Raw genomic sequence first — 27,381 nt, 5'->3', positions numbered from 1 at the left:
ACAATGGTATCTGCTCCGACTTGCTTTGAAAAGAAAATATACATCAATGTAGTTTTGAGGAAGGAGAAAATCCGCGTACAAGGTGAAAGTAAGCTTCCCTGGGAATTCTAGTTGAGTGCAATTTTAGTGTGCAAGCCTGGATCTCAATCCTCTGGAGGTTAGAAAAGTTGATTTTGTTGTGTTCAGCTCCGCTTTAAATCAAGAGGGTCCTAATCAGCGAAATCAACAGCTGCAGACTTGGTCCGAAAAAGAAAAACAAAAAGAATGCAACGCCCTCCACTCAACATTGATTTGCTCTGGCTGCTAATGATAAACATTAAAGTGTCAGGAAGGAGGAGAGAAAAAAAAACTTTACATCAGGTATGTAGTGCCTCCTATAGAGGCTCAATCTGTGTTATTTAGCTATTTTTTTTGTTTTCACTTACACCATATTATCTTAATTTGCACACAGATATTTTATCATATGTCTAGTAAAGCTTTTTGCCTTGTTCCGCCAGCCTGTAGAATCATTGGTAATTATTTATGTAATTGCCATTTTTGCATATTGGGTCGATTACGAGTCAAGGATTAGAACTGTGAATCTGCGCGAACAGAAACCACAAGGTTCCGTACTAAAAAGTTTAAGTGAGGCGATTTTATAAATGTAGTTGAGAGGAAAACTCGGTGAGTTTCATTTCATTTATTCCAACTGCCAGTAATTTTGCTCAGTTGTATAATGGACTCAAAAAGAGGCACAGCAGTCCGCATGCAGACCTACGAGTCCGAAATAGAAAATCCAGCGGGTTATATCATCATTATGAAGAAAAAGCGAAAGTATTAGAGGAAAAAAGGGGGAATGAAAGGGGTCTCTATTCTCTCTGCCTCTCACTTAATTTTTTTGCGTTCAGCCCACGTTCGGAAAATTCCATCTTGTCATTTACTAAGACCAGGATCTCTGTCAACCGATGAAAAATAATTATACCAAAAAATAAAAAGCAATAATCGAGGAAAGGAATAGTGCAAAGGAGAAATAAATAAGAAATGGAGATGGGAGAGGAAAGGAGAGAAGGTACGAAAGAGACAGACGGTGAAGCTGTACTTCTAATCGACTGTGAGGGAGTCTAATGAAACAGCTGTCAGACATATTTAACCCTCTTTTTTTCCTCCATTCTCCATTATTTTATACGTCTTCGTCTCTCCTTCATATCTCTGTTTTCACTTTTTTTCCCCCTTGCTCGCTCTTTCTGAGTATTAAATCGGTTTTTCTAAGTGCTCAATTTGCTTTTAATCCATCTTTCACCTCCTTCTTTCTCGCCACCCCTGTTTCTAGACTCGTACTCGTTTTCCTCAACACGTCCTATTTGCCCTTTGCCTTGTTTGATTCTAACCCTTCTGGTGTTTTCTTTAGGCACAAAGACATGAAGCCACAAAAACAGTATTTTACGCAGATGGCACTATAAAATATAATAGGCATCCAAACTTTAATATGAGCATTTAGCACAAATCCAGGGATTATCGTATTTTACGCTCGTTCCAGTCACGGCCAATTCCTGTTCCTCTGAAATAACATTCATTATATATAAAACAATTTACAAACGTTTGGGCAAAAATGTATAAAAAGCAGCTAAGACTCAGTTACATTATGTTTTTATCGGCTCCCTATTATGTTTTTAGTTTTTAGAAGTGCAATATTTCCCAGAACGGTCATGCTAATTTGAATTAAAGCAGTGTGCAAGGTAATGTCACTAACCCATCTGATTTACTATCAGATCATTAGTTTTATTCTAAATGTATGTGCAGCAAATCACAGGTTAATATTAGATCTTAAAGTTGCTAATTGCATTTGTCCCCTGGCTTTAAATGATAGGTTTCAAAAGTAAGTTGTGCTTGAATGTGTCTCCTGTATGTGACTCGGCCAACAGGATGAAGGTCAGCCTCAGTGTCTGTGCAGTTTAGCAGTAAACCAGACAGACAGTTGGCAATTTATTGTATTTTATTGGGATATTTTATGTGATTCTAAGTACATATATGTTTTTAAAATGTGCATTTGCATTAAAGTCCAACTCCAAAAGCTTAATTACTACTTTAACTTTTTTTTTATTTTTTATCTTCTCTTTTCTCCTCCTCATCAGGTGACGTTGGGCGGCACCTTAATCGGGATTGGCCGCAAGACGTCCGACTGCCAAGGGAACACTAAGTACTTCCGCTGCAAGTTTTGCAACTTCACGTACATGGGCAGCAATTCCTCGGAACTTGAACAACACTTTTTGTCCTCGCATCCTAACAAAGTAAAATCTCCCCCGACCACGCCGCTGCTGGCCACCAATAGCCTGGCGACGCACGACAGCCAGCTAAAAGGGAGGAGCGTGATGCTGGACGCCGGCGAGCGGGTGGCGGTGCGAGCCGAAGACGACTCCGTGGTCGGGTACTTCATCCCGGTCAGAGCGGGTTCTGACTCGTCGGGCTGGACGGGGGAGGCTGGTCGAGGGCCCATACAGGCGTGTTATTGGTGTAAACTCTGCAGCTGGAGTTGCGAGTGGTCAGAAGGTTCAGCTAAGCTTCTAGAGCACTATGAACAAAGGCATAAGGCTCCTGCTGGTGGCGCTATGAGCCCCAACAGCTCTGGGCTTGACAGAGAGAGGGAGAGGGGAGGAAGAAAAGATAGAGGAGAGCAAGATCACATGGGATCCAAAAGCTGCAAAGATCACTTCACCACCAGCCAAGGTAATGAAAGAAGTGTGAAGTAAGTGGGGTGGAACTTGGGTGCAAATATCATGCAACTATTGCAACATTGCTTCTTTATGTTTACTCTAATTTTAAGCAGAGCTGTGATATTACTTTGGACAATTATCCACCTTGAAAAACGATTCTGACTTCTTGAACTTTTTAATATTTGTTCACGCTACAGTCTTAAACTTCTATGTATCTTACTGAGATTGTCTGTGATAAACCAACACAAAGTAGTGCACAAAGTGGAACATCTGTTAGAGAACATTAGCAAACAAACAACATAATAAATATAGTTCATAGATAAAGATGTGGGGGAAAAAAAAAATACTTTAAGGCAGGGTTAGGTTGTAAAACAATACCCCAAGTTGTGAACAACTCACAGAGCTCTGTTTAATCCATCCTCTAAAAATGAAAAGAGTATGACACAACTGTGAACCCATGACATTGCTGTCTAGCTAAATTGATAGGCCGGTCAAGGAAAGCATTAATCAGAGAAGCAGCCAACAGGCCGATGATAACTCAGAGAGACAGAATGAGAGGCACAAGGAGCTCCGCTTGTGATTTTCCACAAGCGATGTCGGGGACACAGCAAGCCGTTTGGAAGGGAACAAAGCTGAACTTTTAATTGAACTCTTGGCATACGTTCAAAATGCTGTCTGCGGCAGAAAATCTACGTTTGACATGGATGGAAATATTTTCTCTGTAGTGAAATGTGGGGATCATTCTTTCAGGATGCCTCTTTTTTTTCCAGCAGTGACAAATAAGCTGGTCAGATTATGGGAAAGGGAATGCAGGTAAATACAGGAGAGATCTATATATATATATATATATATATATATATAAAAACTTGTTAGAGGCTTCAAAAGGAGACTGCAGCCAAGGTTCACCTTCCATCAGGACATCAAGCGTAAAGCTAGAGCTACAGTCAGATGGTTTACATAAAAGGACATAGAATGGCCCAGTCAAAATCCAGACCTAAATCTAATTAAGAATTTGTAGCAAGACTTGAAAATCGATTTCTACAGACACTTTCCGTCCAAGCAGTGACCAAGTTGAACCTTTAATGCAAAAAGATAAGATAAAAATGTTCATCTTTACATTTACAAAGCTGTTGGCAACATACTTGCTGCTGGATTTGCAATGTTAGGTGATTCTATAAAGTTTTGGCTCAGAGGAGACTGATAAATGTACAAATGTTTGTAAAAACTTTTTTAAAAACCACGTATCGTTTTCCCTCCTCATGACAATAATGCACGACTTTGTGTTTGTCTGCCATGCAAAATAGTCGCGGTCTGTGATTCTGTCGAGGAAAATGTCGGAAAAGTTCATTTAAGTGTGAATATTTTTGGAGGGCACTGTGCATCTGAGCCCCTTGCGAAAGGTTTTACAGAAGGTTTCTGTGCTCTGCTCCTAGGAGACCCAAAAGGTGGCGATTCGGAAGCCGTCGTGACCAGCTACAACTGTCAGTTGTGCGATTTCCGTTACTCGATGGCCCACAGTGCGGACGTGATCATCGTCGCTCCGTTGCTGCTGCACTACCAGCACAACCACTCCATCCACCGCTGTTGCATTCAACACTGCATGTATTGTCCTCAGGGGCTCTGCCAGCCCCAGAAACACCTGGGAGAGGTGAGCTGCATGAAAAGCTGAACCATTTGATGTTTGCTCTGTAATTACTGGGGGGAGGAGAAAAAAAAAAAATTATATATACTGCTCAAAAAATAAAGGGAACATTTCACTTTAATTTTGTGTGTGGCTCCAAATCCAGGCCTCCATTGGTTAATAAATTTGATTTCATTGATGATTTTTGTGTGATTTTGCTGTCAGCACATTCAACTTTGTACAGAACAAAGTATTCAATGAGAATATTTCATTCATTCAGATCTAGGATGTGTTATTTGAGTGTTCCCTTTATTTTTTTGAGCTGTGTGTGTGTGTGTATATATATATATATATATATATATATATATATATATATATATAATGCGTTTTTCTGCAAGCGCATGAAAATAAATTGGAATCCATGAACAAGTGTAAAGTTAATTGTTCTGATTTCCTGATTAGTTAAAATTCCCTAGCTTCTCAGAGTCTGCCCACGCACACTGCCTGCCCTCCTTTGTGCCAGCTGCCAAACAGTGCTGCTGCAGCTGCTAAAAATACAAAAATGGATAGTTAATATTTTAGACTTTTATTAATAATGCACACTAATTTTACTGCTGCCGACTTCCACTTTTTTTTTTTTTTTTTTTGATGTGCTTCAAACTCATCAACCCAATTCTGACAAATAACCGCAGCATGCAAACATGGAAGCAGCTGTTTGACAAAGTATTTCTCTCGATAGGTATCCCACCCTTTTGCTTGCCGGAAGCCAACCTGTTCTAAATGCTGTTCAAAGTTTCCTCAGCCTGCCAAGCAGCAGGACGCCATTGGTTCAAAACCCACTGCTGCCACCTCACCCAGCGTGACCCCTCCTAACCCGAGAGGCGACCCCAGTGTGATTTCTGGTTCCACCTTTCACCCCTCTAACCCGGCACATCCTGTTGTTGCACAAGGTATTTAAAGGCATAGGTGCAGCAAACCGTTTCCATTTGCTGATCATTTTCTTCATGTGAACATTTTAAACTTCCATCTTTCAGGTTTTTTTTTTTGTCTTAATACTGTTCTTCTCTCCAGGTGTCACTCACTTGTGCGACCAGTGTGCGTTTGCCACTACGGACATCGATGTGTTGCTGCAACACTATGAGAGCTGTCACAGCATGATCAAACTAAAGGGGGCACCTCCACAAGTCAAGGCTGAAGAGGAGACTGAAGGAGACAAGGAGGGAGGCAGAGGAGGCGGCGCAGGAGAGACCGAGCACACTTGTACGAAGTGTAGCTTTGTCACACAAGTGGAAGAAGAGCTTTTTAGACACTACAGGTGAGCAGGACATCTCACAATAACTAATTGATAATTGTTTTTGGACATTACGTAGTGAATAAGAAAATTCTCCATATGTTTCACTACGATGCCAATCATATTGGCTCATCTAAAGAGAAAATATTCCATACTGGTTTCTACACACCTAAGTATTGAAAGCAGCTGCTTAAAACATTTCATTCAAAAGTCAAGTACGCCACCAAGCATTTCCTGTGCTTGGATGGCCCTACCATTTTTTTGGTCTCCAAGTAATCACCCAGGAAATGTGATTACCTGGGTGATCACATTTCAGCAGCAACCTTCTTAACAGTCAACAGCCCAACTAATCAGTTCCTTCACTAACCAGCCAGCCAACCATCTGATCAATGTAACAAATTACTAGCCAGTCAGTTAACCACTAATTTCCAAACTTATAAACTACCTGACGATTCACTTAATGAACTATCAGACCAAAAAGACAATTTATTACTCAACTAACCAGCTCACCGTTCCAACCACAAGCTAACAAGCCAACCAGCTCTCTCGCGTTCAGTCAGCTCACCAACCAATTACCCACAAGCACAGCGAACCTTTGCCTTTTTGCGAATTTACCAGATTGCAGATTTTTTTTTTTTTTTTGGGAAATGTAATTGATCTTCAAATTAGTGTGCAGAGATTAGTTTCTGTGGTTGTGCTGTGATGATTTCTATTGTCTGTATCAGTGCATGTTGAGGTATAGTTGGTGTTGAAACTATTACAAAGACAGTTCTAAACGTTTGCAGATTTTACCTAATTGTGGTAAAGTCTGCAAACCCTCGTGAATACTGGTGGTCCACTGTATAACAAACCAGCTAACCATACAACAAACCAGCTAACCATACAACAAACCGACAGAACAATCAAACAAACAAACAAAAAAAAAACTGTTAATCAATTATGGTTTGATGTTGTTTGCATGCTCCATTCTAAACACAGCGGTCCTTCAGTCACCCCTACAATTTTTTTCTTTGACGGAACAAGCTGCTTGACATTCGAGGACAATTTACCTCTGAAATTCACTCTAGATGTGGGAAAAGCTGTGAGAAACCTGAAACACTTTTATCTTTACCTGATGCAAATTAGGTTTGTTCCTGATGGCAGTCTTCATTCTCTGAAGCTCACCAGTCATTTGTGCTCTGCAATTCTTGGCGAAAATTGAAGAAGAAATCAAAGCATGACGTTACAATACGTCTCTGAAGTAAAATTAGGTCTTCACACACAGATAACTTTAAATGAGATTACCTGACTTGGAGAAAAATATTCAAGAATACAAAAGACAATAAAAAAAAAAAAATGTTTATATTGAGTATTAAATAATCTACGATTCTGTACTTCTATTTAGCATGTGACAAAGATTTTAGTGGGATCCCAGAGAAATAATAAAACAGATATATTTTCAAAAGAAATAGTGCTGTGGGGTAGGGAAATAAAAAGAAAGGAGAGAAAGGTGAGAAATCAGTTATGAGATGTTTTTTTACGGTCCAGTCGCATTTCAAACAAAAGGCTCGTATACTCTGATACTCGGCGCTGTGATGAAATAAAAGTGAGCTAAAGCCACAGTTTCATGCCCCCTGCAAAATCAATCAGAGCTAAACGGATTCTAAAGTTTTAGAGAACAAATTCGGGATTTAATTCAGTGGTGTTTGAAACAAAGGGCTGTGGTGTAATGAGAGAAAAGGTTACCTGCCGAAAGAGTGATCACCCAGACATATGAATGAAAAAGTGCATTGTATAATCAGTGCTCTAGCTTCTAAGCTAATTCTTAGATTTTACGTACAAAAACACAGAAATGCCTCTCAAGTGGTGTTCCCTCCTCTTGGTAGAGCAGCCAGAAAAGGCATCTTAATTTTCTTTTTGAGATTGCATTTATTAATTGAACTTATTTTATCGTCTTCATTAACTGGCTACAAAGTAATCTATGGATTACAAGTTGTAATTTTTAGCAATGCATTAGAAAGCCTTAAAGTGCTACAAGCACAACATAAAACCTAATATTAGGAATAACGTAATCTTGAAATAAAGTACAGTATAAGTCTTTAGTTGATATTTGATGATTTACGCTATATTCTCACATATTTTGTTTTAGTTCAGCTTCGAGCAGACTGGCTGACGTACCTAAATGGTTCTGGTGCAGTTGTTTGGTATCTCCACTTGCATCTCCAGGGTCAAGTGGATGACAGCAGTCACACCGCTTCAAATGATCTGCACTAACAGAATAATCACACCAGAGTTACTTTTAATCAAACCAAACCTGTCGAGTGTGAAGGCGCTCTCTAAACCCATTGGGTTTTAGATGGCCTCTCCGAACTAGACATTCTTTAACCCGCTGGAGAATCAGCTTATAGCTTATGAGAAGGAAAAGAAAATCTATTTACTCCTCATATTTGTGCTTTTTCTTTTCTTTCCTTTTCTTTTTTTGTTTAAATTCATTGATTTATTTCTTGCTGTGTGAGTGTCTTCTCTACATAGAGGTTGTTTTTCTGCTCTCATTGACATTTTTGGCATACTTACTGTATATCCTGCTGTTGTAAAATACTCACACTGCGGGGCATCAATAAGAAGCTGCTGTTGAGAAAAAGCCAAGTGAATGCAATAGCCAGTGTTTAGCAGATCACTGCTGATGGGTGACAACCTGAGCAAGAGAAGCTTTGTTTCAACATGACTCGTCTGCCAAAACAGTAGAACCTCGACAAGATAGCACAAGATATTTTCAGATTACTTTAAAAGCTTTCCAAAAAGTACACGTACCCTTGAATTTTCATTTATTTTATTTTTTTATTTTTGGATTAACAAGCTCCTGTGTAATTTTCAGAAATTTCAGGAGATAGAAGTGCCAAATAGTGAAGTGGAAGGAAAATGATGGCATTTTCTGGGAAGGAGTTGGGTTTTATTTGCTGGGTTTTAAATAAAACCCAGCACAAGTAATTGTCTTTAAAAGTCACCTAGTAAACAGAGCCTCCAAACGCTCTGCGAATGCCTCTGAGGTGTTGGTGAACACACAGCTTCATGGACACAGCAGGGATTCAGTTAGAGAGAGACGTCCCAACCATCTAGTGTTGCTAGTATTTAAAGAAAAGCACGATCTAAGTATGGGGTCATTCCTTCAAGAAAACTCATTCAGAGTACTGAAACTGAAGTTTGGCTCCTGGTAGGACAATGAAGCATCTTTGTGTTTGAATAGACCAGCCAAAGTTTAAATGCTCATGTCACTGAGAATATTTGACCAGACTGGAAAATTGATGTTTAGATGCCCAGCATCCAGTCTGACTGAGTTTTTTGTCTCAATGTGTGCAGAACAGTTTTAACAAATAACTCCGAATTTCTGCACCTGTAATGTCAGGGAAACAGCATAGATTCAAAGGTTCTAGATGCAAATCCAGCCACACTTTTCAGATTTTATTTGTAAAACTGTAAAAGCCGTGTAGAGTTTTCCGACTTCGTAAGTATTCTGCTTTTATGTTGGTCCACCTCAAAAATGGCAACACAATAAAATGGAGTGCGATGTTGTGTAAATGTTTATATTGTCAAAACATTCAGAGTTAATATGAAAACAATTTCCTTAAAAAAAACAACAAAAAAAAACAGAGGTGAAAAATCGAAGTAATGCATAAACATTCTCAGTATTCCCTTTCTATAAAAAAAACATACAGTACATAAAGGTTATTGGGTAGTACGGCTCGTGTCAAGTAAAATGTAAATTAGCTGCCCATGGTCTGAGTTTGTGTGGGTGTAGGTATGTGTTAAAGGTGATTCATTGATTTTTTTTTTTTTTTTCTTGCTGGCCCACACATGAAACACCCAGCATGTGTTTTTTTTTTTTTTTTTTTTTTTTTTTTCTCTGCCAGGAAGAAAACGTACTCTGATGTCTTGCTCTGGAAATATAGCGAAGCATTCAGGGGTTGGCCCGGCAGGAAATGAAGGTGGCTTGTTGTCAGTTGATTCAGTGCTCGATGTTCAGATTCATTTATGCTCCTCACCATTTTCGAGTAATTCGTGGTGATTTAGTGGAACTCTGAGTCACTTTTTGGCCACAAGTTCCCTGAAAGTCAAGACCTGAGTGCTCTGAGGAAATCAAGCAGGGCCAAATGCACTTTTGATTTATTCATTTCCGGGGGGCGGATTTTCTTCGTTCCATGAGCGGTTCTGGCGTGGAGCTGCGTGAATCGGGGACTTTTACTTATTTAAAAGGGTAGACATAAAGATGAGCCGAGTCTGAACTGAAAACAAAACAAAGTCTGCAGAGCTGCCTTCAGTCACATTATTGTATTTCTGCGATGACTCATTACTAGTTTCGATGACTCTCAGTGCCATCATCTGGCTTTCTGATTCAAACCGAAAATGAAGATTTGTACTTTTTCTTTCTTACCAGGCGTGTCCACGCGTGTTGCCGCTGCCGACACTGCGACTTCACCGCTCCCGATTCATCGGCCCTCCTCGACCATTTTAATTCTGCCCACTGTCAAGACGCCTCTCCCTCATTAGGCTCCCAGTCCACCTTAATGACACCGTCGCTGGCGCTTTCGGCCAATGGCTGCTCAGCCCCCTCGACTTTGGCCATTAAAGAGGAGAGCAAGGGGGATCTACGACTTCTGTACTCTCTGGCTCCACCTGAGGGACGATTGGCGGAGGGCGGCAGAGAGGAGCCCGGCGGTGTAGTAAAGAGCGAGGGAGTGGAGGAGAAAGAAAGAGAACGGGAGAAGGGTTGGGCTCTCGGAGAGACAAGAGGGCCGGGAGAAAGAGGAGGTGAGCAGGCCCACGGATTACTCTGGGTACCCAAGGAGCGGATGGGGCCCGAGAGAGTAGCAGAAAGAGGAGCAGGAGGTGGGAGCCCCTCTCTTTTCCCCTCCCCGCTCTCCCTCTCTTTCGTTTCAGCCAATCACGAGGGCTCGCAGCAGAAGAGAGGCATGGCTTCGCCTGGCATGGTTTACCTGGCAGACACCAAGCCGTTTTTGGGAGATACCAAGTCGTTTTTGGGAGGAGGGAGGCCAGGGGGAGCTACTGCAGGTGGAGGAGGAGGTGGGGAGAAGCAGAGCCAGATACCTTCACAACAGTATCCAGGTGGAGGAGGAGGTGGAAGTGGAGGTGCAGGAGCACAGGAGGGGAAAGGAGGAGCCACAAAAGAAGAATCCCAGTCTCTGCTAAGAGTAAGCAGAACATGCACCACACACGTTATCAGAGTCCCTTGCTAAATCTTTTCCTGTTTTTTCAAACCTGAATGGGAAAAAAAAAAAAAAAAAAAAGTTTTGTGGGGGCGGGGGGTTTATGGTACAGAGCAGCACAAAGAAATGCAGAAATCAGAGGTGGAAGGAAAATTATTCACATTTCGGATGATTTCTACAAAAGAAAAATCTGCAAAGTGCGTTGGCTATTCTGTTCTCTGAAACCCCTAAATACAATCGATTTCATAAGTCATTTTTCGTAAGTAAATGGAGTCATGGTGTCATGAACACAGCAAACGTGTAAGTGAAAGCGGTCAGATGAGATCAAAACGTAACTCTCTGGTGTAGATGCAAAACATTATATTTGGTGGCAAATAATCTTGAAGTCGACATCACTCTGAAACATGGAAGTGGGATCATCATGGTGTGCAGATGCTTTTTTTCCTGACAGGGAAGCTTTTCTAAGGTTTTTATTCATTAGCAGCTGGACATGACGAAGGGCAGAGATAAATAATGGGGACACATGCAGCAAGTGACCATCCTAACGTGGAACTTTTTTAGCGCATAAGCTGAAGAAAAAGCCAAATAAAAATGTTCACATGTACAAAGCTGGTGGAGACGTACCCTAAAAGACTAAAGACGGTAATTGAAATCAAAGCTGGTTTTATAAAGTAGTGACTGAGAAGAGTCAAACATAAACACACCTTTCAGATTTTTGTATGTAAAAAAAAAAAAGTATGCTTTTCCTACCACTTCATAATTATGCACTATTTTTAAGTATTTCTATCACACAAAATCCCATTTCAGTCTATTGCTAAGTGGTGTCAAGATGTTAAAGGGGCAGGAATACTTGTGGAAGTCATCGTGAATACTGATTTCTGTTATGGAAGCTCACAGGTCAGCTTTGTCTCGTTCACTCTGAGACTTTTCAGAGTTCAGCCTGGGATTCTTCCTGCTGGGAACGCTAGTTATCAAAATGCCTCTTTTAATACACTTTCATCCTCAAATCATCTTCCCTTTGATTCCAGTGCGTGGAGTCGATCTCATGTGGCGAGCTGCTACAACCTAATCTGTTTGCCTCTAATCATATTTGCAGTTTATGCAAAATATGTTTGCCAGCAAAGCCTCTCGCACGAGTGCGCTCGTATCTGTTGTGCACATGCCTCCATGACATCATTTCCCGTTCCCATCAGCCACATCCATCTTCCTCTTCTGAATCAAATTTTAAACTTCACAACACAGGGAAACTTTCCTGTCGTCCTGGCAACTGAGGGTGGCTAACCGACTGTTCCCATGAATCCCACCTGTCACTCACTTTCCTTCGCCCAACTCTGTGGACCATAATGCTTTTCATTCTGCAGTGATGTCATGGACTGGCAGGCGTAGCTTGTGGTTCACCAGCGCCACAGAGCTTATTTGCACTGATCACATTAGATCAGAAAAGACTATTCTCTCTCTCTCTTTCTCTCTCTCTCTCTATATATATATATATGTGTGGGTGTGCATACGTGCGTGTGTGTGCATATGTGGTGTCAGGGCACCGATACTGGCAGTATTAAGTGGGAGACAGGTGGAACCGGTGTGTGTGGATACGCATACGAGCGCGACAGTTGAGTCTATGACTTCTTTGTACAAGCTGTGGTGGGGCCTGCTGCAAATGTGTATTTGTGTGTCTGAGGTGTTGGCAGCAACTTGGCAGTCTGGGCAGGGTGGGGCAGCAGGAGGTTTACTCATTACTGTGGGTGGGGCCGTGTGTCCCTGCAAAGGAGTGGGAGAGTGACACTGAAATAAAAGAGAGATGCATGAGAATGAAAGGGAGGGCCGGGATAAAGATACTGACAGCGCGCTAATTAACTAGCAATCCATTTGTGGCACTTTCTAGAATAATGCAGCAGCCGCTGGATTTAATGACGCTCCTCGATATGATGTGTGAAGTAAAAACAAAATGAATTATTGCAGAAAATGTTAATAAACCCTGCTGCTCATAACGTGCAAGAACCCCTTTGGTTGCGTTTAATCTTCTCCAGGTTTTGTGCATAAAAGAGACGAGTCTTTAACCGTTCTTCTGGGCACAATCTTTGTTGCATCATCCAGAGTCTTGGATGTGGGAACTGCGTTTTGGATCATTATTCTTCGAAATAACACGGCGGCGACTCATTTTTAATTATCTAGCTGAGGTAAGGGGATTTTTTTTTTTTTTTGCTTTAAATTTCCTGTTGTGTCAAAGACTTTGTGATGCAATGCAGTCTGACAAAGTTCTGAGGGCCTTTGGGAGAGAAAATGGCCCACAGCATCACAGATCCTCCACTGCAGTTCACACTGGGCATGAGGGATTCTTTTCCACACACTCATCTTTTGCTTCACGCTGGGTCCAATTGCAACACTTATTTCAAAGCACACAGTTTGAGTTGAAGACCCAGTAGCATGCAGAAGATTCATATATTCATTATATGTGATTGTGAAAGTGGCATCTCTTGCAAACTTTGTGGGCACATGATAGTTTTAATGGACACCTGGTGAGTGCAAAATGCCACTCTTTATTGTATTTCTTCCTCTATACAAAAGTCACTGACTTAAAAAAAAAAGTTAAAATTGTTCAGTGACTCTTCTTTTATGGAAACAGTTTGGAACGCAAATTAGTGTGTGGAGTTAGATGTTTTTTTTTGGTTTTCTTTAAACATGGGATTTTAACCTATGTACGCCGTGCACTCAGATTATAGGCGGAGTTTCTTCTAAATGTTTCTTTGTGAGATTTTACTACTGTGAGGAAAGATGAAATTGGTGTTTTCCTCATATCTTTACCTGCAGCACCAGTACAGCTTAAAGTCTTAAAGCAATGCATGAGTGATGGGGTTGATTCAGACTGTGCAACAAAGACGCGCAGTTTAATCAACATCCTTATCTTGCATCTGTCCTTGCCGAGCGCTTCACGTCTAGAAGATTCAATTTATTTAATTAGAGATAAACGCAGACCTCTGATTTGTTTAGCCGAGAAGTAAAAAGAAAAAAAAAAAGTACATTTTAATAAGAGAAGCAAGAGATATCGATGCTACGTTTTCACAGATTTCCTCATGCAGGCACAATTCATTCTAGACGTCATAATAGGCTGGAGTTGAATCATTGCTACTCAAAATGAGAGAAGAATAAAGGTTTGTAAGTAAAAGTTTGATCCTGTATGCAGCTTAATACACACAGACACAGAGGAGAAAGCCGGTTGAATGAGGCCCAAGAGAGAAGAAATTGATGCGATGTAAGTGAATCTGTCCAAAATATAAAATGACATTTGGAAATGTGATGCGATATCCCCATGCAAAGGGGGGGCAGTTACCACTGGGGTGGTAAAAGATTAAAAAGAGACAAAAGTGGAAACAAATACCCCAAGTCGGATTTAATCTTCACCTGCGTGCGTGCGTGTGTGTGTGTGTAGATACTTGTGAGCGTTTCTTCACCTGTGCGGCGCTCCGCTTGCCTTTGCGGAGCGTTTTCCCTCAATCCCCACTCGCGCTCGCCGTTCTCCGCCGCATCGATCCGCCTCTCCCCTTCCACCGTTTCATTCTTTTTCTTTCATTTCCCGTCTCTCCTCAAAGGACAACTTGCCCGATACAGGGGGATCGATGCGCACCTCGCAGACATTTAAAGGGCTCGGCAGCACGCGCGCACACCACCACTGTGCAGGCATGTGAACGCATACGTATGTCCGCACGGAGAACGGGAGTCTTTAGTATGCTGGTACGTGCAGCGTTTTGCTTTGCGGAGGGAGGGAAATACTTTCTTTGAAAGGTGTGATGTTTAATTGCTGCACACTGTTGCCTGGCTGAGGCAATGGCCTGCTGCTGGCTTTGTTGTCCCAGTGATTTATTACGAGGACAGTGTTTTTGTCTTTGTGAAATTTTGCTTTCTCGTTGTTTGACTGACTGTACGAGAGAAGAGTTGAGACCATGCCAGATTTAGAAAATAAGTTAAAATGAAACCTTTTAGTTTATAAATGAAATGAGACGGGCATTTGAGCCACAGTGGACTTTAGGGTTAAGAGCCGCGAGGAGATGGAAAGAAAACACATGTGAAGAGGTGCAGATGTACCAAACCGTCTGTGAGTCGACATTAGATTGAGTTTATCTGATACATTCCAGATTTCCTGAGACAGCAGGTACGCGAAATGGATGTTGGCAAGGAGGATGAATTTCAGGATATTACTTCTTATAGTAATGTGTTCCTAATGTAGTCAGATACCATAGACTGAGAGTAAAGACATGCACATTAAAAATGGAAAGGAAAGGAGAGAGAGAAAAAAAAGGATGTATAGAAGGAAGAACACAAATAAGGGCAGAACTAGGGGAGGAAGAACCAAAGCGAAAAAAGAAAGGAAATGGAAAAGAAGGAAGGCTACAGAAAAAAAAAAATCACACAAGACTCTTTCTGATGATTCTTTCTGAAAGAAAGGACAGTGAAGATCATAACGAAGTAAAGTACGGCAAAAGGAATGGAAAATGCAAAGAAGCAAGAAAAACACAAGAAAGAAAGCGAGAAGGAGCGGACACTCGGAAGAAATTAAGAAACACATTTAATATCCCGCTAAACCTTGTTTAGTGGACAGCGACTGTTTCTTTCAGTTCTAATTCAGATGCTTCCTATTTTTCTTCTGTACGGCTCACATGCGTCTGGATAACTGAATGTGTTCTCACGCTGCTGCTCCTTCACCTAATCACATGCAGTTTGTGTGGATTTGCATTTGAGTGTGTGTGTGTGAGCGCATCTGAGGCTGCGTATTTGCGGAGGAAATTGGAGTATAAATTTAACTTATTTGCTGTGCTGATAATTTGGCATCACTTTATATCCGCTACAGGAAATTAGAGCTTATGTTTTTGTTTGTCTCTATATGTGTGCATATTTATTTATTTATTTATTTTTTTTGTATATGAAAGATGCAGTGCAATGTCATCTGATGATGTTTATGCTATCTAACCACATCATGATAAGTTTAATAATGGTGAAAATGTCGGTGCCGTCTTCTTTTTGGTAAATCTAAAATTTAAATACTAAACGCCTCAAATTAGCTTTATATCTGTGATTTTGTCTGTTTTTTGTTGAAGAAAATGTAAGATAACCACTACGGAGAGTAGAGATGCTCTGATCAGCTTTTTAATTAGGTGATCATCTAAAGAAAGATGCATCTACCAGATGATATTTTTTTTTTTTCCCCTTAAATTTATTTATTTATGAATACTGCTCACCATCTTGGGTTATGCGAGTTTTTGTTAAATGTACTTAACCATAAATATGTTTTTTGTAACTTGCGAGAAAGTTTTGGTTTTGTGCAAACAAGTCTAAAGAAACAGTGGGTGGCTTGAGGCTCTTAAACAGTACTATCCATTTAATAATTCATGCTGAGAGATTACTAAGATTTCTGTTGTTTTATTCAACAACAAAGTCCATGAAAAGATGAGAATGAATCATAATATTTAAACACAATCTAGCTGCTGTAGTCATGATGGTTCAACAACAGAATGTTTCAGTTGACGAAGACTGTCTTAAAGGGAGAATCATGTATTTTTTTTTTTTTTTATGCATTAGTGCCTATAGTTCTATTTTTTTGTAGCAATTAAAACAAGAAAATATTTTCGTAGCAATAGTGGAATCATTTTACTTAAATTCTGGAGCTTTTAAAACGCCTAACTGTGTCACTTTCAGTTCGGTCCAGACCCGTTACGTTAACACATACCGTTTGACTTTGTGGTTTCTTTACTTTTTTTCATTTTTAATTAGTGTCCTTTCATATTGGCCATATTTGCATAAAGAAATATCATGCACGACGCGACTCCATCAGAACCTCGCGTTTCTATTCATCAAATCGCTCTCCGGCTAATAAGCATCAAAACAGCTTTATAAGTGAGATCAGCCTGAGTTTAAATACTGATTTCCTGAAGACTATAGATGATGATTCTCATCTATTACAGAGGAAAAAATATGAGCACTTTATTTACCTCATCTTGTTAGACTGTCGGTGTCTGCGTGGCAATGGGATGCACGGTGGTTTTCGCCCTGTTCCTCTTAAGCACACATTTTCAAAGTCTCTGAGACAAAGATGTATGCTGCAGACCTTTCAGTTTGTTTGTGTAGTAGTCACATTTCCCATCATGACACAGACTCAAATAAACACAGCCATGGTGGAAAAAAAAAAAAAAAAAAAAGAGAGAAAAAGTTTAAGTATGTTTTTCCCAGTCTTGGTGTGTTTTTGTGTCTAAAACAGAGTTAGCCTGTTTTCAATGTCATAGAAAACCTGGTTGCTGCAATTTTTGTGCCGTGTGTGTGTGTGTGTGTGTGTGTTGTCTTTGTAGAAGAGTTTTATGTGTATCTGCTAGATCAGAGAGCGTGTGTCATGACAGTGTGGCTTTACGCCGTGTGACAGTCCACAGCAGTCTGATTGTCTGCAAGGAACATTACGCTTGGCTTGGAAAATAAATTACACCATTTTAACCACATCTAGGCTAATTCCGGGTAGTCCACACATGCAAAACAGGCATACGTGGAAGGTGACAGCTTGGCATATTTGTCTCACAAAACTTAAAGGTAGGATTATTTTCCTTTCCCCTGTTTGCTCATGATGACAATTCTCCATTGACATATGCTTTGAACTGCCAGATTAGCTGATCTGGAGACTTCTGGTCATGTCTGAGTAACATTTTAGCCACATCATCATGCAACTTCTAAAAGTCTAAAGTGTGGGATCACCCGTAAAAAAAAAAAAAAAAAAAAAGTGCATAAAATTGACTTTGAAATCCTGGGATTTGTCAGTGCGGTTCTTATGTTGGGTTACTCTGTGGAAGCAGGGCGGGGCAGTCCTTATGCGTCTCCTGCTAAAGACAAACTCCTTAAAATCTGAGTGTGAAAGCACTGAGCCTAGATCGTTACAACGTAGAACTTTGAAGATGTACGTAGACGCCTGGGTTTCCGGGGAAGCATTTCAGTAGTTTGTGCTGAAATGTTCAGGTAGTATTCTCTCTTGAGGGCAGAATCTGGTTGTCTGATGAATATCTGTATATTCTTGTCTTTATTCTGTGACTTTTAATATTGTTCTGCATCATTGTGAATGTATATTGCCCTGTAAAATGTTAGGTATCTCCTGAGAACCTCAGACTTCCATGAATTTTCTTTAGATATTTTTATTGGACAAACCAAAAAAAGTAGTGCATAACTGTGACCAGGAAGAAAAATTATGAATAGTTTCAGATATATATATATAATTTTATTTATTTTTACTAATTAAATAATTAAAAGGTGCTGTTACCATGCAAACCACAGCAGGTTGATGTGCAGTACTAGTTTTCCTCCACATAATGGGTTTTGCATGTAGAGCAAAAAAATCTAAGTTTATTCTCATCAGATGAGAGCTCCTACATTTACGTTTCGTCAGTCACCCTCTCCTCCGTTCAGGTCAGATTTGCGAGGAGCAGAACTGATTGCTGTCTTGTCCACAAACTCTTCCTGTGAGGTTGTGGATTTGTATTTGGCTGATTCTCTTATTGATGCCTTCCCTGCTTAGAGAAATTAAGGAAAACCTTTAAAAGTTTTCAGACAGGGTATTCAGATGGAGTATTCAGACATTTAAAGCACTAAAATGCTTAAAAAAAAACCCCAGTTGAAATAAACCTTTTGAGTCTTATTTATTCTGTATTACCTTGTAATGTCATGTAATGACTTTGGCTTCAGCCTAACAGGCCGTTAAATTACATCTCTATTTTTACAGTATTTCATTTGCTCAGACACATGTCACTTACAAACACTGTGTTTCATTGGTTCGTCTGGGCGGCAGTGACACATACGTTCCACCCTCCCCTCCAGTGAAAAGGCCAGGTGTTTTTCATCATGTCGACATGGCAACGCTAAAACACAGTGGTTATTTTAGCTCCTAGCTGTAATTTAAACGTTTACATCAATTACTGTTATAATCATCTTCCACACACACACACACACACGCGCGCGCGCACTATTGAAAGTGTGTGTATGCGTTTATGCATTTATGTGTTTTTTTTTATTTTATTTATTTTTTTTATTTGTTTTTCTGGCCTGACTTGCACATCGAGTCGCTGAGTCCTTGGGTATTTCTTTTTCTTTTTCCATCTCTTGCTCTCTGTGTGGCTGTGTAAGGCAGGAGCCATTCACTGCAACCTGTGCATGTGTGCGCGTGTGCATGTGTGCGCGCACATTTACATGCGTACAGACTTAAAGTGTGTGTGCTCACACATGGAATCAATATTGAGGCCAGATGTTCGTTTTGCTACAACAAGACCTCTACACGCAACGCCAGCCAGCCACACACACACACACGCACACACACACACATGCATGCACACTTATAAAAGACACCAATCTGGCAGCACTTGTGTAATTAGGAAGCTGATTGGTTAGATTAAATGTCCATCTGACCCCTGACCAATAGTCAATTTGAAATCCCTGCCTCCCTTCCCCTTTTCCTCTGCCTTCTGGCCTTTCCTTCCTGCATCTCTGCTTTTGATCTCTGACTTTTTCACACAATCAGGCAGTTATGGTAACTGATGTAATTTGACAAATACGACCAAAACAGTTGGAGAAAACTATGGTAAATAGTTCAAGGAAAACTGCTTCCAGTAAATGGGTGAAAATGGATTGACAAATAGCTCCAGGTCACATTTTCTCTGTTTTTATCTGTCAGTGTGTAATGGGGGGGGGGAACAGTGTTGGTTCATATAAATTCAATAGGCTGTCACTTTTTCAAATGCTCTGGATAAAAATGAATGTCTGTAACCATAAACAACTCAAAATTTTTTTCCAGGTTTGGAACGATGACGTTTAGTAAACTACCCAAATCTTTACAGGGTGCCGCTTCTTCCAAGCCGTTGTATCTGTCAGTTTATTTAATTAGATTTTTTTTTTTTTTTTTTTTTTTGCTGTGCAGCTAATGTCTAATTCTGATCATCAGTTCCCGAAGTTTCCATAAACTGTTATTTTGGATCATTGAAAGTGATATTCTGAGAAAAATATTGTTAGTAATATTTCCCTTGCTTCGAGAAGTATGATGTCATATCTCAGTGAGTTTGTGGAAAAATAAAATGACTAGAAATATCAAACAAATAGTTTGTTTAATAACTCAAAAGCGATGAGTGTTTTTATAAACTGGGTGAAAATGAATTATGGCCTATGGTTTTTGCAGCCTGATGCATTTGAAGTTGAAAAAAGCTAAATTAAATACAGTAGGTCATTTGTATTTGGTTTAAGTTATGCAGAAGAAGTCAATTTAGGCGTATGTCTGAAGCACAAGTTGTAAACTGCAGGCTTGAAATGTGAGAAAAAGTGCAGAATTTATGAAAAATATTTTACAATTTCCAAAAAATAAACTGTTCAAAAAAAGTTTTTTTCTTGCTGTATTGTAGTGGTTAAGTACTTAGATAAATTCCTAAAATTCTTTCATAATTTGCACACATCTCAGTTTTGTTGTGATGACAGGCTTTTCAGCGGCTTTAGGGTAGATTAAAACCCCACAACTATCAGAGGATGCACTTCCTTTTTAAAACGCCCTAATATGCAGATTGCTTTTGTCACAGTTGGCAGACATTATTAAACACTTTGTGGAGTTGGCTAAGATAAAAAACAAAACAAAACAAAAAAAAGGATAATATGAATTCTACTCTATCATTGCCTCTGAATCAGCCTCACTCTCCACACCTTCAACTTTTTCAGCTGGATCAGTTTTAAGTAAGATGTAAAACGCATGATAAAAACTATAAAATCATTACAAGAATACATGTTGTGAATGTGTTAGATCTGTTTTGCCCATCTATCTGTCCTTTGCATCAATCAGTCTTTTCCTGGCTGAGACCAGTTTGCTTTGTGGTCTGACCTGCTGCGCACTTTTCTTTTACTCAAGAGCCATATCATAGGAGAAAAGCTGGATTTATAAACAGAATGCTTTATTTTTATGCATTTGCTGTCCTCCCTAAATATGGGAAAAAATTAAGATTCCGGAAAAGTCTGCAATTGTTTAAAAATGGCAAGTTTTAGGACTAACATAACCAACCATAGCGTGATCCTTCACCACTATGTGCTTCAAAGTAATCCTCATTTTCTTAATTTTAATTCAGGCATTGTCTTGGATACCTAAAGAGCCACTAAAATGTGCAAATTATGTAAAATGGACAAACAGGAATTGCGGCATCACTCAGAAATGTAATTTCCCCTTGCAGTACATTTTAAAAACGGTATAAGTTTTCCATATTCAGGTTAAATACACATAAGATCATATTTGAATTTAAACTTTTAGTTAATCCGTTTAGTTAAAGTCATTTTAACGCTTTAATCCACTTCACCTGAGGACGTCTTGCCACGCCCTGCTCTGATGCGTGTGAGAGGTGAGCGAGCCAGAGAGGGAGAGAGTTTGTTTGGGAGGAGACGGCGCCATGGCAACCTTTGTGGCCCGAAGGGCTTCGTGGTGAAGTTGGAATTCTGCCCTGGGCATGAGTGCATGCAGCTCAGCTTCATCACTTTTTGCCAGGGTGTGTTTGTGCATGTGTGATTTTCCCTCTCCAGTCCTCTCTGTGGAAACGTAAATTCTGCCCCAAATCTATAGCAGACACTCACACACACACACCCAAACATAATGCCATGCATGCTTGATAAGCGTTGAAAGCTCGAGAAAGATGCATCGCCTTCTCTCCTTCCGTTTGTCTCAACACTTAGCCCCTCCCCTTTTCTCCGCTTGTCTCCCCCTGCTCGTCCCCTGTGGGCTCTTCACTCATTAGGCATTCTACAGTAGTGTGTGCTGCTGTGTGTGCGAGCGTGTTTAAGGATTCTGCTCCACTAGCATGATGCATCTTGTACACTCAATTTCCCTCAAGACCATTCCTCTTTTGTTCCCATTCTCCGTGTCTGCCTGACTGTGCAGCACAGCGGCACCAACTTACCACAGCTTCAACTGTTCAAGACCTGTTCAGTTCCATCCATCCATTCATTCATTCATTCATTCATTCATTCATTCATTCATTCATTTATTTTGTGAGCAGGGCTTTAACCAAATGTGTAAAATCATAATTAATATATCGGTGGTGTTAATTCAGTATATTGGTATTTCTTTCTTAAATGCAACCAAAATAGCAAGAGAAGGAAAGATTAAGCTTTTTTTTTAACATTTTACTTGAAGATACAACATGATGTGTGAAATTCAATCACATTATCCACTTAATGATAATGGTTGACATTATTAGTGTTATTTTGGGATCAATCATGTTTGCGAGCAACTTGCAGTTCAAAAGTAATTCTTTTGACTGTAAAGGCACCCAGAAGAAATCAGTCAAGCGTACATATAATTTAATGCTGAAAACAATGTTACATAAGGCAAATGATACATTGCAGGAAAAGGAATCAAAAGTTTAAAACGTACAAATCACTCCATTAAAAACGGCAAAAAAAAAAAAAAAAAAAAAGAAAAAAATGGGGTTTTTTTTTTTTTAGTTCAGCTGTATTGCTGTTGCAGATGTTTGGCTTCTGTGGACCAGCAGTCACATGGATGTCCGCACTTATTAGGTCCCAGAATCCCATCTATCCTGTTTCCTTATAAACCAGGTGCAGCCAAACAATAGATGCTTGCGTGCATGATTTGTGAGTATCTCTGTGTGTGTGTGTGTGCGTGTGTGTGTCACCATCAATGACCAATGGGCTTAAATGTCCTTGAGTTTTTTTCTTTCTTTTTTTTAATCTTTACAACTTTGCTTTAATCAGATACCACAAAGTGCACATAGTTCTACTTACCCAGCATCTGACTGTAACTGTAGTCTGTGTTTATGTTTCTTGTTTCAGAGAAGCACAGGAACTGGCCACATATGTCCATTCGCACTAGATCAACACAACTGCACCACTGTTATCTCCCCTTGTCCCAGGAATGTTGGAGCCAGGATCCATCTCTCCAGCTGTAACAAAATACTTTTCCCTATTTCTTGGCCAAGTCTGATAGGATCCACTTCCAGTCCAGCGCTAATTCATGCATTTTGGGTTCAGGTCCAGGAGATAATCAGAGCCGCTTTAGAGGAGAAGTCTCCACTGAAATTGGACCGGTGTTGTTGCTTTGATCTTCCCTGGCTCACTGATTAAGAACAAGTCTTCCTTTCTATCAGCATCAGTCCTGAGTGTCACCGTGCTGCCAGTGATTTTTATCAGTACTGGTGACAGTAAATCTATAACTGACAGTGAAATGAATACTGGATTTTTTTTTAAATGTAATATTTCTGTTCTTAGTAGTTTGATTACCCTTCAATTTATTACAGACGATCAAAATTATACACAGCCAGATAAACACATTTACTCCCACTGATGTTGAATGAAATGTTAGCAACTTCTCTCTTGTGACCACACACTTTTAATAGCCATCAACAAGCATTTGGTATATTTCTTGCTGAATATTGACCACTCTTCTTGGGATAATTCAAAAAAGGTCATCTTTATCAGTCGCTGATAATCAACCAAAGTTTGTGTAAGTTTCTTTTTTTTTTTTTTTTATACGTGTAGCACAAAACTTAAACATGCTAATTAACCTATTTAAAGAAGAAAAGAATCTCAGTATTTTTAGAGCATTTAATTGAATCTCAAATAACGCTCTGATGGGGCCGAGGCCCGTGTTGAACACATTTCACGCAACGTTTTACCGAATCAGAAACCGTTGTGTCGCCATGACCAGTGGAGCCACATGAGCTCTGGGGCACCTTGGAAAACCATCGACATTCAGCTCCATGTTGCCACTTCATCCAAAAATGGTACCACGGAACATCTCTGCATGAAATGCTGTCTACTGCTGTGGGCATGGGCTCATGTCAGATGGACAGACGACACGTGTTCTGTGATCAGATGAGTCCGCGTCTCAGCTTGATTTTAAGGAGAAAAGCAAACAAAGCAGATGTCACGTCCTGCCTGCCAAAGACACAATCCAGCCATCCAGGCTCATATCAGAAAGGCGGCTAAACCAGCTTCTTGAGGAGGTTTGGGTGTCATTTGATTTTTTTTTTTAAACAGTTAACCTATTCTTCATGGGCCAAAGGGGCTCTTCGTCTGTACAAGTTGGGTTCATCTACAAGAATATGCTTGCCTGTATAATCTGCTTGCAGTCTGGATCAACCTCAATTAAAAATGGGCAGCATATCATAAAGAGGGCACGCAGAAAAAGATGACGACCATGGCTTGTTAAACAGCTTAAATCTTGTATTCAGCAGGAACTGTAACAATTAATATTCTCAGTTCCCTTAATGGGTGGAACATATCATTAAAGAAAAGCATGACTTAACATAGTGGTAAATATTCTTCTCTTCTAAAGCAAAATTATTGATGCAAACAACTGGGAATCTCTTAAGCTGATAAAAGACATTAGTACAAGTTTTGTTTCGTATAACAGTAATTAATCCCGAACCCTACCACAAAAGATTGTAGCTGTAATGAGCAAAAAAAAGAGTGAAGAGAAGTAAAGAACCAGTGGAGACGACAGTAAAAGCTACAAATAGATAAAGCGCAGTGAGATGGCAAAGATAGGAGGAGGGGAGGAAGAGAGCAAAGACACTGAGAGAAAATAAAAGCAGACAGAACAAGAAAGGAGAGCAGCTGCCAAACTCTGAGTGGGGTTAAGCATTGCCACAAGTACAACCTAATAAGGTCTGAAAGTGTGCACACACACACACATACGCCGACTTGGCCAATGTAAAGACTAGTGTTTCTGCAGTAAACAAGACTAAGCAGTAAATCACATTTGCCCCCAGAGCCTCTGAGGCTGGATATAGTTTTGATGCATAACACTGAAGTCTTGTGGAGGAGTTTTTTTTTTTTCCTTCTGTGCTGACCTTAGAGTGTTTCATTTGAAAGTTTTCTAGTTGTAGACTCATTTACAAGTCAAGTAGATACTGTTGCTCAAAAACGCTCTTTGCCGGACCTGTTCAGATGACGTGTAACACCTGCAACCGCAAAAAGTGGTGATTTTTCCACCGTGTTGGATTTAATATCTGCGAATGAACACGGTCATGACAATATGCTGCGATGCAAGCCCAAATCCTGTCTGCACGATTTACTGTGTCAACAGGCTCTGTCTTATTTCCACCTTGCGCAGTTGGCCTATACATGTTGTAATAATGTTGTTGTGTATGTCCTCATTGGAGAAATTGGTACTTCCATGGCAGAAACAGTTTATATTTAATGTGTGAAAAATTATGCTGTATACTTGTTTGGACCCCTGGGTCGGGCAGCTTGCAGTAATTTCATTCCTTCTGGTGCTGAGATTCTAAGCAATTTTCAAGCCAATTTGCTTAGTTCATAAAGTATTATGTGCGTATCATGGATGTTTGTATTAATTTACTTGGAGAGTATGTGATCAAGCAGTGTAATCTTGTCAGAATGTGATGGCATATGCCGTTCTTTGCATAATGAAATAAAACATGTGGCTGCAAAACAGAAAAAAAAAAAAAAAACAGCCAAAAGGGAGAGGATGGAACCAAAATAACTTGGCCACCTGGGGGCAGTCATAACATCAACACATATTTCATAGTTGTAACATAATTAAAAAATGTAATCTTGCTTACTATGATACAAGACACATTTTTAAGTGGACCATCATAAATAGCAACAATAAGAGACTGTTTTCCGTATAACTTTCCAAATTGATACAGTTGTTTAGAAGTAGATATTAAAACTCATTCCCGTATTTTTTTGGACTATAATCCGCTACTTTTCCCCCACACTCTGAACCATGCGGCTTGTAGCCCGGTGTGGCTTTTCTGTGGATTTTTCTTCAACCACCAGGGGGCGCTTTAGCAGGAAGTGAATCATTGGAAGTCAAAATTGGAAATCAAAGAAGAAAGTGCTGATTTTAATTTGGAACAAGCACAGTCTATTACTTGGTAATAGTGTCATGAAAAAGGTTGTATACTCATCAAACTTGTGTAAAATGTTTTGACACAAACGTTTTTGGATGAATCAAAATTAACATATGTCTTACCTGCTAAAGACACTTGGTCATGTTTAGACACCAAATCTACTCGTTTAGATTTATGCATCTCATATTTTTAGTGCATCTATAAAGTTGGGGAAAGAATTACATCAAACCCTATCAGAAATTTTGATCATAAGAGCAGCAATTTAGATAAAGAAATATTGATTGTCACAATACAGCTATACATGTCTGGCCTTTAAATGGTGACAGCATTACTTGAATAAAACATGACCAAAAAAGTACATTTATCTTTTCCAGTTATTGAGCAATGTTTTGGTTGAAATAGAACGGATGAAGGTTTCACTTCTGTCTCTTTTATATTCACGTTTGGAGCTTACCAAACAGAAAGAGAACACACTTTAATTTAGACTGTTGTTTAATAAACAACTAAGATGAAAAGATTTTGCTCATAACCCAGTCTTAGTTTTCAGCTTAGCCAGCACAGATCATGGGATGAGAAGATATTACAGGACTTCGATGTCTGCGGGACATTTGCTGTTTCCTGGACATTACAGAGGCCACAGCTTTGCAAATTGGACCGCAGCAACACAGTGGAGGGCCTAAACAAACTCAACAAGCCAACCACTCCAAGCTAAATAATAACTGTTGAGTCCCTTACAAGCACTAAGCGAGGAATGGATGTTGACATTTCTCCCTGCAACACAGCCCTCCTAAGTAACCCAAGAAGCCAAAATGAAAATTGTCAACTCCCACAGTATTCAGACAATAAGAATTAAATCACACATAAACACCCACACACAAGTAAACCAAAGTAGGCAACTTCTGCCTGCTTGCTCTCGTTGCGCCTGAGGCAAGGAAAAGGCAAAGTAGCCTTGCAAAACAAAATGAATAATGGGAGGTTTTAGAGATTGGGGATACATTTGTTCCCCCCTTTCACTGTGTGGTTATCACTTTCTCTCTTTGAGTGGTTTCTTTCTCTCTTTCTGTCTCCCCTTTTCTGCCAAAGGGAGATTAAAAGCTGATAGGAGATTGCAAAGACATGTTCCACCCCTGTTCTGACACACGCACGCGCTCACTAGCACAAAGACGGTAACATTAGCTCTTGTATAGCTGGGAGCTCTTGATGTAAAACACATGTTTCTGTCTCAACAGTGTGTGCCGGTGTGTCTATGGCTGTTTAAACCAACTTTATCGCTCCATCAGTTCGGAGACAAGGAACGATTCATTCAGACTGGGAAGTGGAGAATGGTAGTTTGGCTGTGTGGTAGTGTGTTGGTGAAGATGGGTTTGTTGTAATTATATATATATATATATGTATAAATCCCCCCTCTCCCCCTTCAATTTCACCACAGCAATTTGATTTTAATAATTAAATAATTGTATTTTCAATGATTGTATTGGTGCATTTTAATAATATGTTCTCCCTCAAAGTGCTGGATGTCCTAGACGGTTCAGAATCTGTTGGCGTCATGTTTGCAGTCCTGAGTATCATTGCTGGACAAAACACTTAATCTCTCTAAACCACAGATATATTAGGGTGAGATGTTGACTAAAAAAAAAAAAAAAAAACAACCCGAAACGGGTCCTTTTTAGGGATTTTAACTAAAAAACAAACAGGGGGTCCCACA

General features: G+C 39.9%; 1 protein-coding gene across 4 annotated transcripts in view; it reads left to right on the top strand.

The window, feature by feature from the left end:
* trps1 (trichorhinophalangeal syndrome I) overlaps nt 1–27,381 on the top strand; it is a 134,071-nt gene that overhangs the window by 68,322 nt on the left and 38,368 nt on the right. For all 4 annotated transcript variants that reach the window (XM_015049224.1, XM_015049234.1, XM_015049242.1 and 1 more), the window contains 5 exons: nt 2,112–2,703; nt 4,124–4,338; nt 5,051–5,261; nt 5,383–5,626; nt 10,014–10,788. In XM_015049224.1, coding sequence (XP_014904710.1) covers nt 2,112–2,703; nt 4,124–4,338; nt 5,051–5,261; nt 5,383–5,626; nt 10,014–10,788 — 2,037 coding nt within the window. The remainder of the gene's footprint in view (nt 1–2,111; nt 2,704–4,123; nt 4,339–5,050; nt 5,262–5,382; nt 5,627–10,013; nt 10,789–27,381) is intronic.

The sequence above is a fragment of the Poecilia latipinna genome, unplaced genomic scaffold (assembly GCF_001443285.1).
Source record: "Poecilia latipinna isolate Pla-1442-1.1 unplaced genomic scaffold, P_latipinna-1.0 Scaffold44, whole genome shotgun sequence".
NCBI classification, from domain to species: Eukaryota; Metazoa; Chordata; class Actinopteri; order Cyprinodontiformes; family Poeciliidae; genus Poecilia; species Poecilia latipinna.
Note: the sequence above shows the minus strand (reverse complement) of the source record. Positions and strands in the feature narration are given on the sequence as shown.